General features: G+C 41.1%; 1 protein-coding gene across 1 annotated transcript in view; it reads right to left on the minus strand.

Annotated features, from left to right (window-relative positions):
• slc18a2 (solute carrier family 18 member 2) overlaps window positions 1–13,313 on the minus strand; it is a 106,537-nt gene that overhangs the window by 66,153 nt on the left and 27,071 nt on the right. The window contains exon 2 of the mRNA XM_073482487.1: window positions 12,688–13,024. Within this exon, the coding sequence (XP_073338588.1) occupies window positions 12,688–13,024 (337 nt within the window). The remainder of the gene's footprint in view (window positions 1–12,687; window positions 13,025–13,313) is intronic.

Below are 13,313 nucleotides of genomic sequence, written 5' to 3' on the forward strand. Positions count from 1 at the left end.
TGCACCTGTGTCTGCATCCTTGTGTTCTCTGGTGTGACACACATTCTTGCCAGTTACAGTTGTTGGCCTGACATTTTAACCATCACACTGGAGGAGGATTACAACATCTTTTGTCATTTAAAAGCTGAAAGCTGCTGTGCACATCAGAGGTGTTGTATTCCCTCGCCTGACATGCTTGACTTGCCTTGTATTGTCCCCTGTCAGGAGAGAAGGTGACTAAGAACCAGTAATGGGAATATGTTCTTTGAAAAAAAGAAAAAAAAAACTTTTTCAGCTAATTACACTAAAATATTTTGTCCTGTCGTTGTTAAATCATTAGTTCCCCAGCCATATTACTTCACTTCCATGCAGTACTGTTGAAAAACAAAAAGCTGAAGCATAATATTGATGACCTCATGTTATGATAGATAATCTTTAAATATGCTCGGTCTGTGATCATATTTGTATTTGGTTTGACTATTTCACTGGGTGTGGGTAGATACAAGATGCATATTACACTGAGGTGACACATCTTCAGCAGAAATGATTGTCATTGCGCTGTATAATTTTTCTGATATTTTTATCAGAAATTCCTCACGCGGTGGCGGGTGATAAGAGGTACAATCAGTTTATAAAAGTGTGTTCACAAACATCCTCTGCATATCTTGGGAGGTGACAGAGGCCTAACACATCATTAGCATTACAGTGCATCTTTTTGTTCTTATTCAATGGACATCCCAACAGGTCTCCCAGCCCCCCACGCTCATCTGGCGACTGCAGGGCTGTTGAATCAACTAGAGAATTTTGTCACACATTTTGTCAGCGTGTGTCCATAGACACAAAGAGCACAGAAAGCTCTCGAGAGCAAGAGCCACAGCGCAACACCATTCTCATATAGACTGTTTCCCTATAAACCTCACTTTGACTATGATATTCAGTTTGCCACCAGGATGGATTTTTCCCGGGAAAAAAGAAAATGGCAAAAAGGAAGCATATCTGACATTGCGAAACCAAAACAGGAAGTGGCATTGTTTTCTCAGGTTTCTATCCTCTGGTAACAGTTGAACAACAGGAGTACCAAATCTGGTGCTGGCCGCAGGAGGTTCTGCAAAAAAATGCAGCCAGCTTTTTTGATTGATCATTTTTAATTCATGCCAATTAACCACAATTTCAGATTGTAAGTGTGTTTGGGCTAATTCTATGACACACTCAGCGGATCCCTGCCTGATTCAGCCTGCTTTATCAGCGTCCCCTCCAGAGACTTTGCAAAGAGACATTGCTGTTATTATGATCATCTTGCTTTATTCCTGCTGAATCTGGTCATTAAAACTGCATATCAACTATTCCTGGTTTCCCGCATCCTGCAATTGGGTCCGTACACAGTCCCTTACACCTTATCTGTTTATAAACTTAGATTTAATGCCTTCTCCCTTGGATTCGTTTGTGCTGGACTGCTTTCCTGGTTTTGACCCTTGCTGACCTAAACCTCCTATAAGCCATTTGTTTGCATCAAAATGACTGAACTGCACCTGTGTCTGCATCCTTGTGTTCTCTGGTGTGACACACATTCTTGCCAGTTACAGTTGTTGGCCTGACATTTTAACCATCACACTGGAGGAGGATTACAACATCTTTTGTCATTTAAAAGCTGAAAGCTGCTGTGCACATCAGAGGTGTTGTATTCCCTCGCCTGACATGCTTGACTTGCCTTGTATTGTCCCCTGTCAGGAGAGAAGGTGACTAAGAACCAGTAATGGGAATATGTTCTTTGCCTCAATTACAGCATATCTGAGTGCCCTTCTGAGACACTAAATACAGGCTTTGTAGTGAGAGCCAGTGATGTTGGAGCTTTTACACTTCTCTCTCCCCTCAACATTTATCACATATTCTGTTCTATTACTCTTAAAGTTAGTTTGTGAAGTTAAATAATCTAATTGTAAAACTTCTGATATATGGTCCAGGAGCAACTTTGAGATGAAGGGAGACTTATTTTTCCAAACTGGAAGAATGCATTTCCAGCAAAGTACGTTACTTAGTAATTACTGCTTTTTTTAAGATCTAATTGAGGTACATTGGGCATATTGTTTAACCTGTTAAGCCAAAGCAGAGCCCAATTTTTTATTTTTTGTTTATTTTTTTGAGCACCTATGGTAACATATGTGAAATGTATAATTTGGTACCTGAGAAATTTTAAATGGTGCCAAAATGGCAGATTTTGGAAATTGTGCCCGAGTGCTCTGTACTAAAACTTCTCCAATTTTTGTTCTGATTTCTTTTATTAGCATAAAAGTTGGCAGAGGTAATGTTCAGATGTTTTGCTATGGTTTGCTAGAGATTTGGAGCTGCATCATTCCTCACAGATACTCATTCCAAATTAGTAATAAAAATATATATATATATATATTTAATGCTGTTTGCCAACTTAATTTACTTGGACCCAGTGATCTATATACTTATCTATATACATCTGAACAAATATTTCAAGTGTTCCTTTTATTATGATACCTTGATTCTCAAATAGACCTTGTAGTTGCAGATATACACTCTGTTAATTATTGAGCAAAATAGAGGCTAGTTCTGCAGTCTGTATTAATACTGTGTCCTGCTCAGAGGCACAGGAACCATTTCTATGGGAAGAATGAAACTAATTTGCCTCTCATTCATAGTCTGATTTTTGAAATAATCATTTAACAACTCAGAATGTGATTATGGTGTCTTTTGAACACTGACAACTATTTCAATCCGCCTGCCATCTCGTGACAGCCTACCAGTCAAGTCTCCACTGCTGTGCTGCTACCATACAGCCAGTCTGCCCTTTGCCAGTAACCAGTGCTGTAATGAACCCTTTTCCTTTAAGTGAATCTAATATACTGCTAATAAACATTGTATCTCAACAACAATTCACGCTCCTGTGATTTTTCTTACACAAAATAAGTATGATCATCCATCCTTTATCAGATTGTGGTTTAAACTTCTCACAATACAAATTGTTTGGCAGGAAACTGCAGCCACTCACTCCTCTTCGTCTTCCAATCTGGTCATTTCTGGTGGCCACAAAAAATGCACAAGGCCCTAACTAGTGTCAGGTTTGTCCATTCTGGGCTACTTTAGAAACATGGCGGTACAACATGGCGACCTCCATGAAGGGAGACCCGCTCCGTATGTAGATATAAACGGCTAATTCTAAGGTAAAGAAAACACAACTCTTATTTTCGGGTGATTATACAGCAATTTAAACTTACTTAGGAATATTATATTCCATTTCTGCCAAGTCTGTTCTGCCACAGATGAAGCCTCTTAAAACTTCCTGTTCCTCCTTGAAGAGGCCCTAACAGTTCCGTGACGGGTCATGCTCAGACCTGGAAGAGTGATGACGTAGTGAACGTGGGGCCGAATCATAACACCTCTAAGCGCCATGTGTGGAAACCAGTTTCAATGGTTTATCTATCCACCAGGCCGAGCAGTGATGATGGAAGCTGAAGCATTACTTCAGTGTGAAGTCAGCTGTTCTGACTGTATTATAAGCATACAGTATTTGACGTGTGTGAGAGTGTCAGAGCATATTTAATGATTATTAGGCAACCATATCATGAGGTCATCAATATTATGCTTCAGCTTTTTGTTTTTCAACAGTACTGCATGAAAGTGAAAGTAATAAGACCAGGGAATTAGTGATTTAACAGGAAGGAAAAAACTGCGTGTGCAGCACTCGTCTGAGCGGCTGACTTTGTCTCCTGTGGTACCGGGACAAACTATTATAGTGTAAGAGCCGTTTTCTTGTTCGTTATTGCAGTTATATAAATGTAAAGTCTCGTGCTGTTGATTACTACGCCATCAGGTGCGTGCGAAAATCCGAGAGCAAACGGGTTTTTTTTCTGCCACAGTGAAAATGTTATTTTTGAAAGGCTAAATGCCAACAAGCTGAATATTTTGTTAGGTTGAAACATGTTGTGGATTTTGGAAATTATTATTTATTATATTATTATTATTATAATAATTATCGATCTTTTTTCAATATATTTTGACTTTTGGACTTTTCAAGTGCTCTGAAATTATTAGAAATGTTCAGATTACAGGAGTCAGAAGCAACTTTCGCAAAACAAAACAATGAAGATTTGCTCATTTTTTCTGTATTTCCACAAATGTGGAAGGCACATTAGAGCAATTTTTGGTGAAGCGATGATGATATCTAGTCCCTGTTGAGTCCGCCTTGAATGCTCCAGAGATCGTGGAATTTCTAAATACTGCACATATAAACACAGAAATGCTTAACCAGGTCGAGGTTGTTATAACTAAAATACCTGCTGAAGAATATTTTCCATGTGAAGTAACTTCATAGTGTTTAAAAATTTCAGAAGCTGAAATGTATGGAAAAAATAGCTATGTAATCATTTCTAAATCCACAACATGTTTTTACCTAACGAAATATTCTGCTTCAATATGTGTTTAATCACAAAAACACAAAACACAGTTTGCTCTCAGATTTCTGCACACACCTGACAGCGTGGTCCAACAGTAATCTAACAGCATGAGAAATTAAATTTATATAACTACAAGAACAAACAAGAAAAAAAAAACTTTTTCAGCTAATTACACTAAAATATTTTGTCCTGTCGTTGTTAAATCATTAGTTCCCCAGCCATATTACTTCACTTCCATGCAGTACTGTTGAAAAACAAAAAGCTGAAGCATAATATTGATGACCTCATGTTATGATAGATAATCTTTAAATATGCTCGGTCTGTGATCATATTTGTATTTGGTTTGACTATTTCACTGGGTGTGGGTAGATACAAGATGCATATTACACTGAGGTGACACATCTTCAGCAGAAATGATTGTCATTGCGCTGTATAATTTTTCTGATATTTTTATCAGAAATTCCTCACGCGGTGGCGGGTGATAAGAGGTACAATCAGTTTATAAAAGTGTGTTCACAAACATCCTCTGCATATCTTGGGAGGTGACAGAGGCCTAACACATCATTAGCATTACAGTGCATCTTTTTGTTCTTATTCAATGGACATCCCAACAGGTCTCCCAGCCCCCCACGCTCATCTGGCGACTGCAGGGCTGTTGAATCAACTAGAGAATTTTGTCACACATTTTGTCAGCGTGTGTCCATAGACACAAAGAGCACAGAAAGCTCTCGAGAGCAAGAGCCACAGCGCAACACCATTCTCATATAGACTGTTTCCCTATAAACCTCACTTTGACTATGATATTCAGTTTGCCACCAGGATGGATTTTTCCCGGGAAAAAAGAAAATGGCAAAAAGGAAGCATATCTGACATTGCGAAACCAAAACAGGAAGTGGCATTGTTTTCTCAGGTTTCTATCCTCTGGTAACAGTTGAACAACAGGAGTACCAAATCTGGTGCTGGCCGCAGGAGGTTCTGCAAAAAAATGCAGCCAGCTTTTTTGATTGATCATTTTTAATTCATGCCAATTAACCACAATTTCAGATATTTTAGGCTAATCAGTTCGCAGAGAAGTTAACAGCCTCAGTAAGTTAGTTAGAAAAACAACTTTTATCATCATCTCAATCAATAGCTCCTGAAAAGAAACCATGTCTGCAGCAGAGAAAAGAAGCGATGTAAAAGAAACTAAACAGGTGTACATTATGTAGAGGCTTTCTAACACTGGAGACAGCTGTAGGTGAGTAAAAAAATTAACACAAGACTTCTTTCTTTTCTTTTAACATCTAATGCTGTCTGTTTACTGAAACATATCTTTAGTTAACTAATGGCAACACAAACTGTAACAGTTAGCATGATGTGACTGTTTTCTTGTTACTGTGGCATTGCTCAAGCTGAGCCAAGTGAGCTATGATGTAAGTGTGACTGTATACACAAACTCTACACGTGAAGATCATAAGATAGCAGTCTTATTTTGACTAGCTGTAATTTTTGCTCTGCTGTCAGTTATGAGTTGCCTTTAATTATAACAGTTGACTGTAAAGTGCGATTGTATGGACCCAGGAGTAGATTCATCATATTGTATCGACTTGGCATTACAGTTATGAGACTGTTATGTAACTTCACTATACATTTTTGAGGACATTACAAGGTTTATTACATGTGTCTCAGTGCAGCATTGCTACTGTTAGATATTGTGTACAGTCAGTAAATCATGAAGTTCTTGCTTCAGGAAAGAACATTGAGCAGCTCCGGCTTCTACCCTCATGAAGAAGTGAACGCAGACCTGAAGATCCTGCTGCATCAAGCATTGGACTGAGTGACAGTGACAAGTAAGTCTAAAGGGGCTGAAGATCAGAAGCACTGACATCATCCGAGTGAAATAATGAATAAATCCTGTCTTTAATATTAAACTTGAATATCGTACTAATCATATCTTACATGTACAGAGGGCTTTACAGAAAACATTAAAAATACTACAGAGATCACACTGTATATACCTGAGCCTGATCACATCACTGTTCACACTGTATTAGGGTTGGGCGATATGTAAAAAATTTCCAACCGGCCATCGTCAGCCCATCAACCGGCGGTTGCCAATATATTCAGCAGTTGTGTGTGTGGCAGAGAAAAAAAAAGAGGGGGGATGTTGCATTCATGTGATGTTGGAAAAAATCTAAAAATGACTTTCAGAATGGGATAATTCACATGAACGCCACCTCATGTCAGAAAAACAACTTGGATCTTCTGACACCACATGAATGCGGCAAAAAAATTTAGCGTGCTTTGCAGGTGCAGGGGGCGAGGCTGCAGAAGGACGCATTTGCTCACAGCCTCTAAATGAGCAAACAGGTGGGAGATCAGGATAACATACCTGTCCTATTATAATGATCGGGGTGCACAACTACACATCTTTTTTTGATGTAGTTCTCAAATATGGTTTATGAATTAACGTTACTTTCAGCTCCGCCATTTTGTGAAAGATTCGTCGGAAATCATGTGTGAAGCTGCCAGTTCCAATACGCGCACACTTTGAATTATGCTCTACATAGTAATTATGAACTATATGTACCATGTTGAATTCTGTGGAGGCAGACCATTGATTAAACAAAATAAAATGACAAAAATCGCCAAAAAAATCGCCAAAAATGAAACCAACCTTGATGGACTCAGCTGATGGGCGATTGGCGATATATTATATAACTGAGCCTGATCACATCCCTGTTCAGACTGTATCTGAGCCTGATCACATCACTGTTCACACTGTATATATCTGAGCCTGATCACATCACTGTTCACACTATATATATCTGATCACATCACTGTTTACCCTGTATATATCTGAGCCTGATCACATCACTGTTCACACTGTATAATAAACACAGTCCTAACATGTTCTAATAAAAACAATGTGTCTGAACTAAACTAACTGCCCTGCCCCATCGTTGTATTTTTAGGACCAGAATTCCAGTCCAACCACCCGCAGTGATGAATTACATCCCTGCCCTTTATTCTCTTCTGCAGCTGGTCTCATCAACAAGGCTCCCCAAAGGACATCTGTCTCTATACATTACATCAGCTGACATCTTTGACCATCATCCCATGACATATATTCTCTATACTGTGAACTTTTGCACATCCCATGATGAAGAGGTTTTCACAAAACTGTGTAGCTTTGTGAGTCTAAAACATACATACTTGCTATAGTATTTGTTATAGTATGTTATTTATGTTCTTGACTGTTGCAGTAATTAGCCTTCATTTAGGTAGATTCCAAGATGGCGGCGCAAGATAGGCAGCCAGTTACAGCAGCTCCGTCTTTTACGTTATCTTTATAGTGTTTTAAGTGTGTTTAGATTATTTCTTTAGTTTTTGTTCCTGCTGCACTGACCCACCTTGCAAGTGAGGAACTATGGATGGTCAGTTTATAACTTTAGCAGTCTGCATACTGCTATTTATTGGACTTTTAAAAACTAAAAACGAAACCATGTTTACCGTCTGTCATCATGGGAAACATCAGATCTCTCCCTAATAAGATGGAGGAATTAACAGCCCTGACCCGGCTACAGAGAGAGTATCGTGAGTGTAGCCTCATGTGCTTCACGGAGACGTGGCTGAGCGTACTTTCTCCAGACTCACTGGTAACCCTGGAAGGCTTCAAGATCATACGGGCAGGAGAGCAGAAGAGTGCGGTAAGAGGAAAGAAGGGGGCATAGCTGTGTTAGTTATTGAGAGATGGTGCAACCCTGGACACATCAGTGTTAAAGAACAGAGCTGCACCAGAGACATTGAGCTACTAGCTGTTAGCATTCGGCCATACTATCTTCCGAGGGAGTTTTCACATGTAATCATCACAAATGTTTACATCCCTCCCTCGGCCGATGCTGCTGCAGCCTGTGAGCTCCTCCACACCCACAGTCCCTCCTCCTCATCTCCGGGGACTTTAACCATGCTCCCCTGTCCTCTACCCTCCCTTCCTTCACCCAGTAAGTGAAATGTCACACCAGGGACAATAAAACCTTGGATCTCCTGTATGCAAACTTGAAGGAAGCACACACATCCTCCCCCCGCTTGGTCGCTCAGATCACAACCTGGTCCATCTGCTACCTGACTACATACCTGTGGTGAATAAACATCCGCTACAGAAAAAGTCAGTGAAGGTTTGGTCTGAGGAGGCCAGAGAAAGGCTGAGAGACTGCTTTGACACCACAGACTGGGAAGCACTCTGCAGCCCACATGGGGAAGACATCAACAGCCTGACAGACTGCATCACAGATTACATTCATTTCTGTTTGCAGAACACTGTACCCTCCTGGAAAGTACAGTGTTTTCCCAACAACAAACCCTGGGTGAACTCTGGGATCAAAACCCTCCTGTATGAAAAGAGGAGGGTTTTCAGATCGGGGGACAAAGAGGAACTGAGGAGAGTCCAGAAGGAGCTCAGGCAGGAAATTAGGAAGGGGAAAAACAGCTACAAGAGGAAGCTGGAGCAGCAGCTGGAGCAGAACAACACCAGGGATGTCTGGAGAGGACTGAAGATATCTGGTCATGGAAAAGGTGGAGGGAGATAGCAAGACATCGGAGACCAGGACTGGGCAAATACTCTAAATGACTTTTTTTGCCGTTATGAGTCCAGCCCCTCTCCCCCCTCCACCCACCCTGACCCCCCTTCACACCTCTCAAGAACAACCCCCGCTCTACCCCCTAACCTGTCTTCTTCATCGACAACCCTCTCCCATGACTCCACACCATCCCCCACTCCCCCCAGCCTTCCACCACACCCATCCCCCCCATCTCCCCCCTCTCCTTGACAACTGAGCAGGTGAGAATGGAAATGAGGAAGATCAAAGCGAGAAAAGCCACAGGCCCTGATGGCATCAGCTCCAGAGTATTAAAGGACTGTGCAGAGTGAGGTGGTCATGCACATCTTCAACCTGAGCCTTACCCTGGAGAGAGTCCCTGTCCTGTGGAAGACTTCCTGTGTGGTGCCAGTTCCAAAGTCTGTGCACCCTAAGGAGCCTGGCCACTTCCGCCCCGTCGCCTTAACTTCTCACCTGATGAAGACCATGGAGAGGATTATTCTCAGGCACATCCGTCCCCAGGTGAGCACGACCCTGGACCCCCTTCAGTTTGCTTACCATCCCGGAATTGGGGCGGATGACGCAATCATCTACCTACTGCACAGAACACTTTCAAACCTGGAGTACACTGGACGCACTGTTAGGGTCATGTTTTTTTGACTTCTCCAGTGCTTTTAACACAATACAGCCGGCACTTCTGAGGGGTGAACTGGAAGGGGCGGGAGTTGACCAACACCTGGCTGCATGGACCACAGACTTTCTCACCAACAGACCACAGTATGTGAGACTCAAGGACTGTGTCTCAGATGTGGTTCTATGCAGTACAGGGGCCCCTCAGGGTACGGTGCTCTCTCCCTTCCTTTTCACCCTCTACACATCGGACTTCATGCACAAGACCGTGAATTGTCACCTCCAAAAGTTCTCCAATGATACAGCCATTGTTGGATGTGTGTCTAAGGGGAACGAACAGGAATATAGGGGGGTCATCAACGACTTTGTTAACTGGTGTGAATGCAACCACCTGCATATAAACACCAGTAAAACAAAGGAGATGGTGATCAACTTCCAGAGGAAGACACCACAGATCACACCAGTGAACATCCAGGGTTTGGACATAGAGATGGTGGCAAAATACAAATACCTGGGTGTTCACCTAAACAATAAACTGGACTGGACTGACAACACGGATGCCCTGTACAAGAAGGGCCAAAGTCGCCTCCATCTGCTCAGGAGACTGAGGTCCTTTGGGGTGCAGAGGACATTACTATGAACATTTTATGACACTGTGGTGGCATCAGAGCTCCTTTATGCAGTGGTCTGCTGGGGAGGTAGCAGCACGGACCGGGACAGAAAGAGACTGAACAAACTGGTCAGGAGGACCAGCTCTGTCCTGGACTGTCCACTGGACTCCATAGAGGTGGTGGGTGAGAGGAGGATGTTAGCCAAGCTGACGTCAATCATGGACAACACCTCTCATCTCCTGCACCAGACTGTGGAAGCCTTGAGCAGCTCTGTCAGCAGCAGACTCTTACACCCACTGTATAAGGAGCGCTATTGCAGATCATTCATCCCCACAGCCATCAGACTGTTCAACTCAAGCACTACATGAACAGTCACTTTCCACTCACTTGTTTGCTTTTGTAAATATCTTATTGTTTTTTGTAAATACCTTGTGTTTTTTAAATTTATTTTCTATTTAATATTTCTATGCATATTTTTCTGATTCTCATTTGTACTGTTGCACCGTTGTGGGATAAATAAAGACAATCTTAATCTTAATCTTTATTATATACCAGACATCAAGGCAAATTCCTTCCTCTAAAAAAGGAGTGGCATTTTAGTGTCCACTATTGCACTGATATTTTTGTTAATTTTGTAATAAATGGTGAAACATGAAAGGCTTTTTGTATTGATAATAACTGAAATTAAACATTCCAACCTGCTGGAAAGGCTTTTTTTAGTATGCTTTGCCTACACAGATCTGTGGTTGTTACACCAATAGAATGAATTGTTCTCAAAATGTTGTATCTTAGTATCAATATATACCTCCAAAAGTTTTATTTACTTTTGTTACTGTGTAACAAAATAATGCAACAACTGAGCAATGGTGAATATATGGGTAAGTGGCATGCCTGATGGCCAGTCCACCACTGCACCTGTTTGGACTGGAGGAAATTTCTTTGAGGAAAATGTAAGTTTATTTCATCAATTCCAAAGAACAATTCCATCAGCACTGGCTGCTGCCCAAATAGGTGACTACTCATTTAAGTCCAGCCAGCAACACAAGCCGACTAGCATCTAGTTCCATTATAGTCAGGAGAAGGCAGACATCTCTACGGCCAGACCTCGGTAACTCACACCAAAACAATCTAGATGGTTGAAAAGCAGGTGAGAGTAATACATTTGTAACTGTGATTTTGGGGTGAACTGCCCCTTTAAAGCTTAAAGACGAGTTTATTTTGAAGGCATTTTGTTTATTGACAAAGGTCAGATCCAGCAACACTCTCGTATGTTAAGCTCAGTTACTCATACATAGTACAGCTGTCCATGCAAAAGGAAAACACGCACGCACGCACACACAAACGTACAAAAGCACATAATCAGGAATTCCGCTCGATTTGATTCAGTTGTATTACATCTGCTGTAGCAGACATTACATTACACCCTCAAAACTGCATTACACTGACATGTTTACCATATGCAGCATTTGATTTCCTCCAAGAACATGAAAATGGAGTCTGTTGCTGATCTTCTGCTTCAATTTGTGTTGGATGTTGCCTTAGATAAGACCATAAATGTTATTCTGTATTAACGTCTGGCTGGCTGTCCAAACACAAGAGAAAATTTGAACCACAGTTTTGGGCCTTGACTTACAGGAAGCCTGTGTTGCCTTTAAGGAAACCTGTCATACAGTTTTTCTGCTTTAAATGTAATTATTTCCTCTACAATGTTTTTGGAGTTTTATCAAATGCCAGATAAGACTATCATAGCAATTACTCCCCACATGGATTGAATTGACCTAAACACTAAAGTTACATACTGCATGGTCATGGTATCTGTTACAACTGTCACTTTGTGAAGTAAATTTCGAAACCAGAAAGCTGAAAAGTCAGGTTCTTTACATTACGATAATTTTCCAAAATACATGATTGTTTAGACTTCTTCAATTACTTTTGTGGAAAAGAATCAGATGTATGACTTTCATATATAAAAGCTCTACTCATTGCTGGCGAGGTTACATTTTCTGACAGATTACTTAAACGTAATTGAGTGCGTTAGACTTCTGTCTTTGTTTGAATAGTGGTGTAAAGCTAGTCAAATTCATTTGACTGATGTTCTGTGAATTTGAAGGCAAATTAAGGCTGTATTAATGCATTTTTGCTGTGGAAGAAACTGAAAACATGCCAGCTGACATACATATGTACCTATCCTCATGTTGTTCTCTGTGTGTAGTTTGTGACTTAATAAGAATATAAACAAATTCATTTGCTAGAATAAAATGGCTAGTAAAATGCAGAATTTCCATTCATTATGTAACAACTACATGGATTTTGATTTCCTTTACTAAGTTGTATGAATTTCCAGGCTGCTATTACATCAGCAACAATAATGTTCTAGGTTCCCTGTAAAGACAGTTAACCAGCTAATTCCCCCAGCTACATAAAGAATGCCTCTACACAGAAACAAAAAAGAGATGATGAAAATTCTACCTGTTTGTGAGTGGCCCTATGAAGGGGTTGGTAATCAGCTGTATGGTAGCCTTGGAGGCAAACAGCATTCCCACTTTGACATTCTCATTGAGCAGCTTGCTGTTGGACTGGGGGCAGTCAGAGGAGTTCTGTGGCACTTCTGTAGCAGTGGGGACTATAGGGACCAGGTCAGTAGACATGGCTGTGGTGTTGGAGACCAAAGACCTCACAGTGTTGTCGTATAAGGACACGATGTTGTGGAAGGCTCCCGGAGGACTCTGCTGGGATGGAGTGTTGTTCTTCAACACCACGTCTGTTGACTCATCTAGGTTGTACAGGTAGCTGGGAATGATGGGAACTGGCAGGCATAAAGAGGCAAAAAGAGAGTGATGCAATGAAATATGACATGACCACTGACTGATGCTTAAAGGCACGATACTAATCCAGATGTCACTGTAACATATTTCAGCTGAAGAAAAGGACAGTTCTTCAAGGGTGATTCACAAGCACTACCCTAACGACAGAAAGAAAAAAAAAATCCTAAACCCCAAAAATTTCTGAAGCTAGGCTGAATCTTACAGAGACCTGTGTTGGTACACTGGTAGGACAGGTTTGGTCATTGTCAATTAATAATTACTAACAGCAAT

This window comes from Pagrus major, chromosome 15 (genome assembly GCF_040436345.1).
Source record: "Pagrus major chromosome 15, Pma_NU_1.0".
Classification (NCBI taxonomy): domain Eukaryota; kingdom Metazoa; phylum Chordata; class Actinopteri; order Spariformes; family Sparidae; genus Pagrus; species Pagrus major.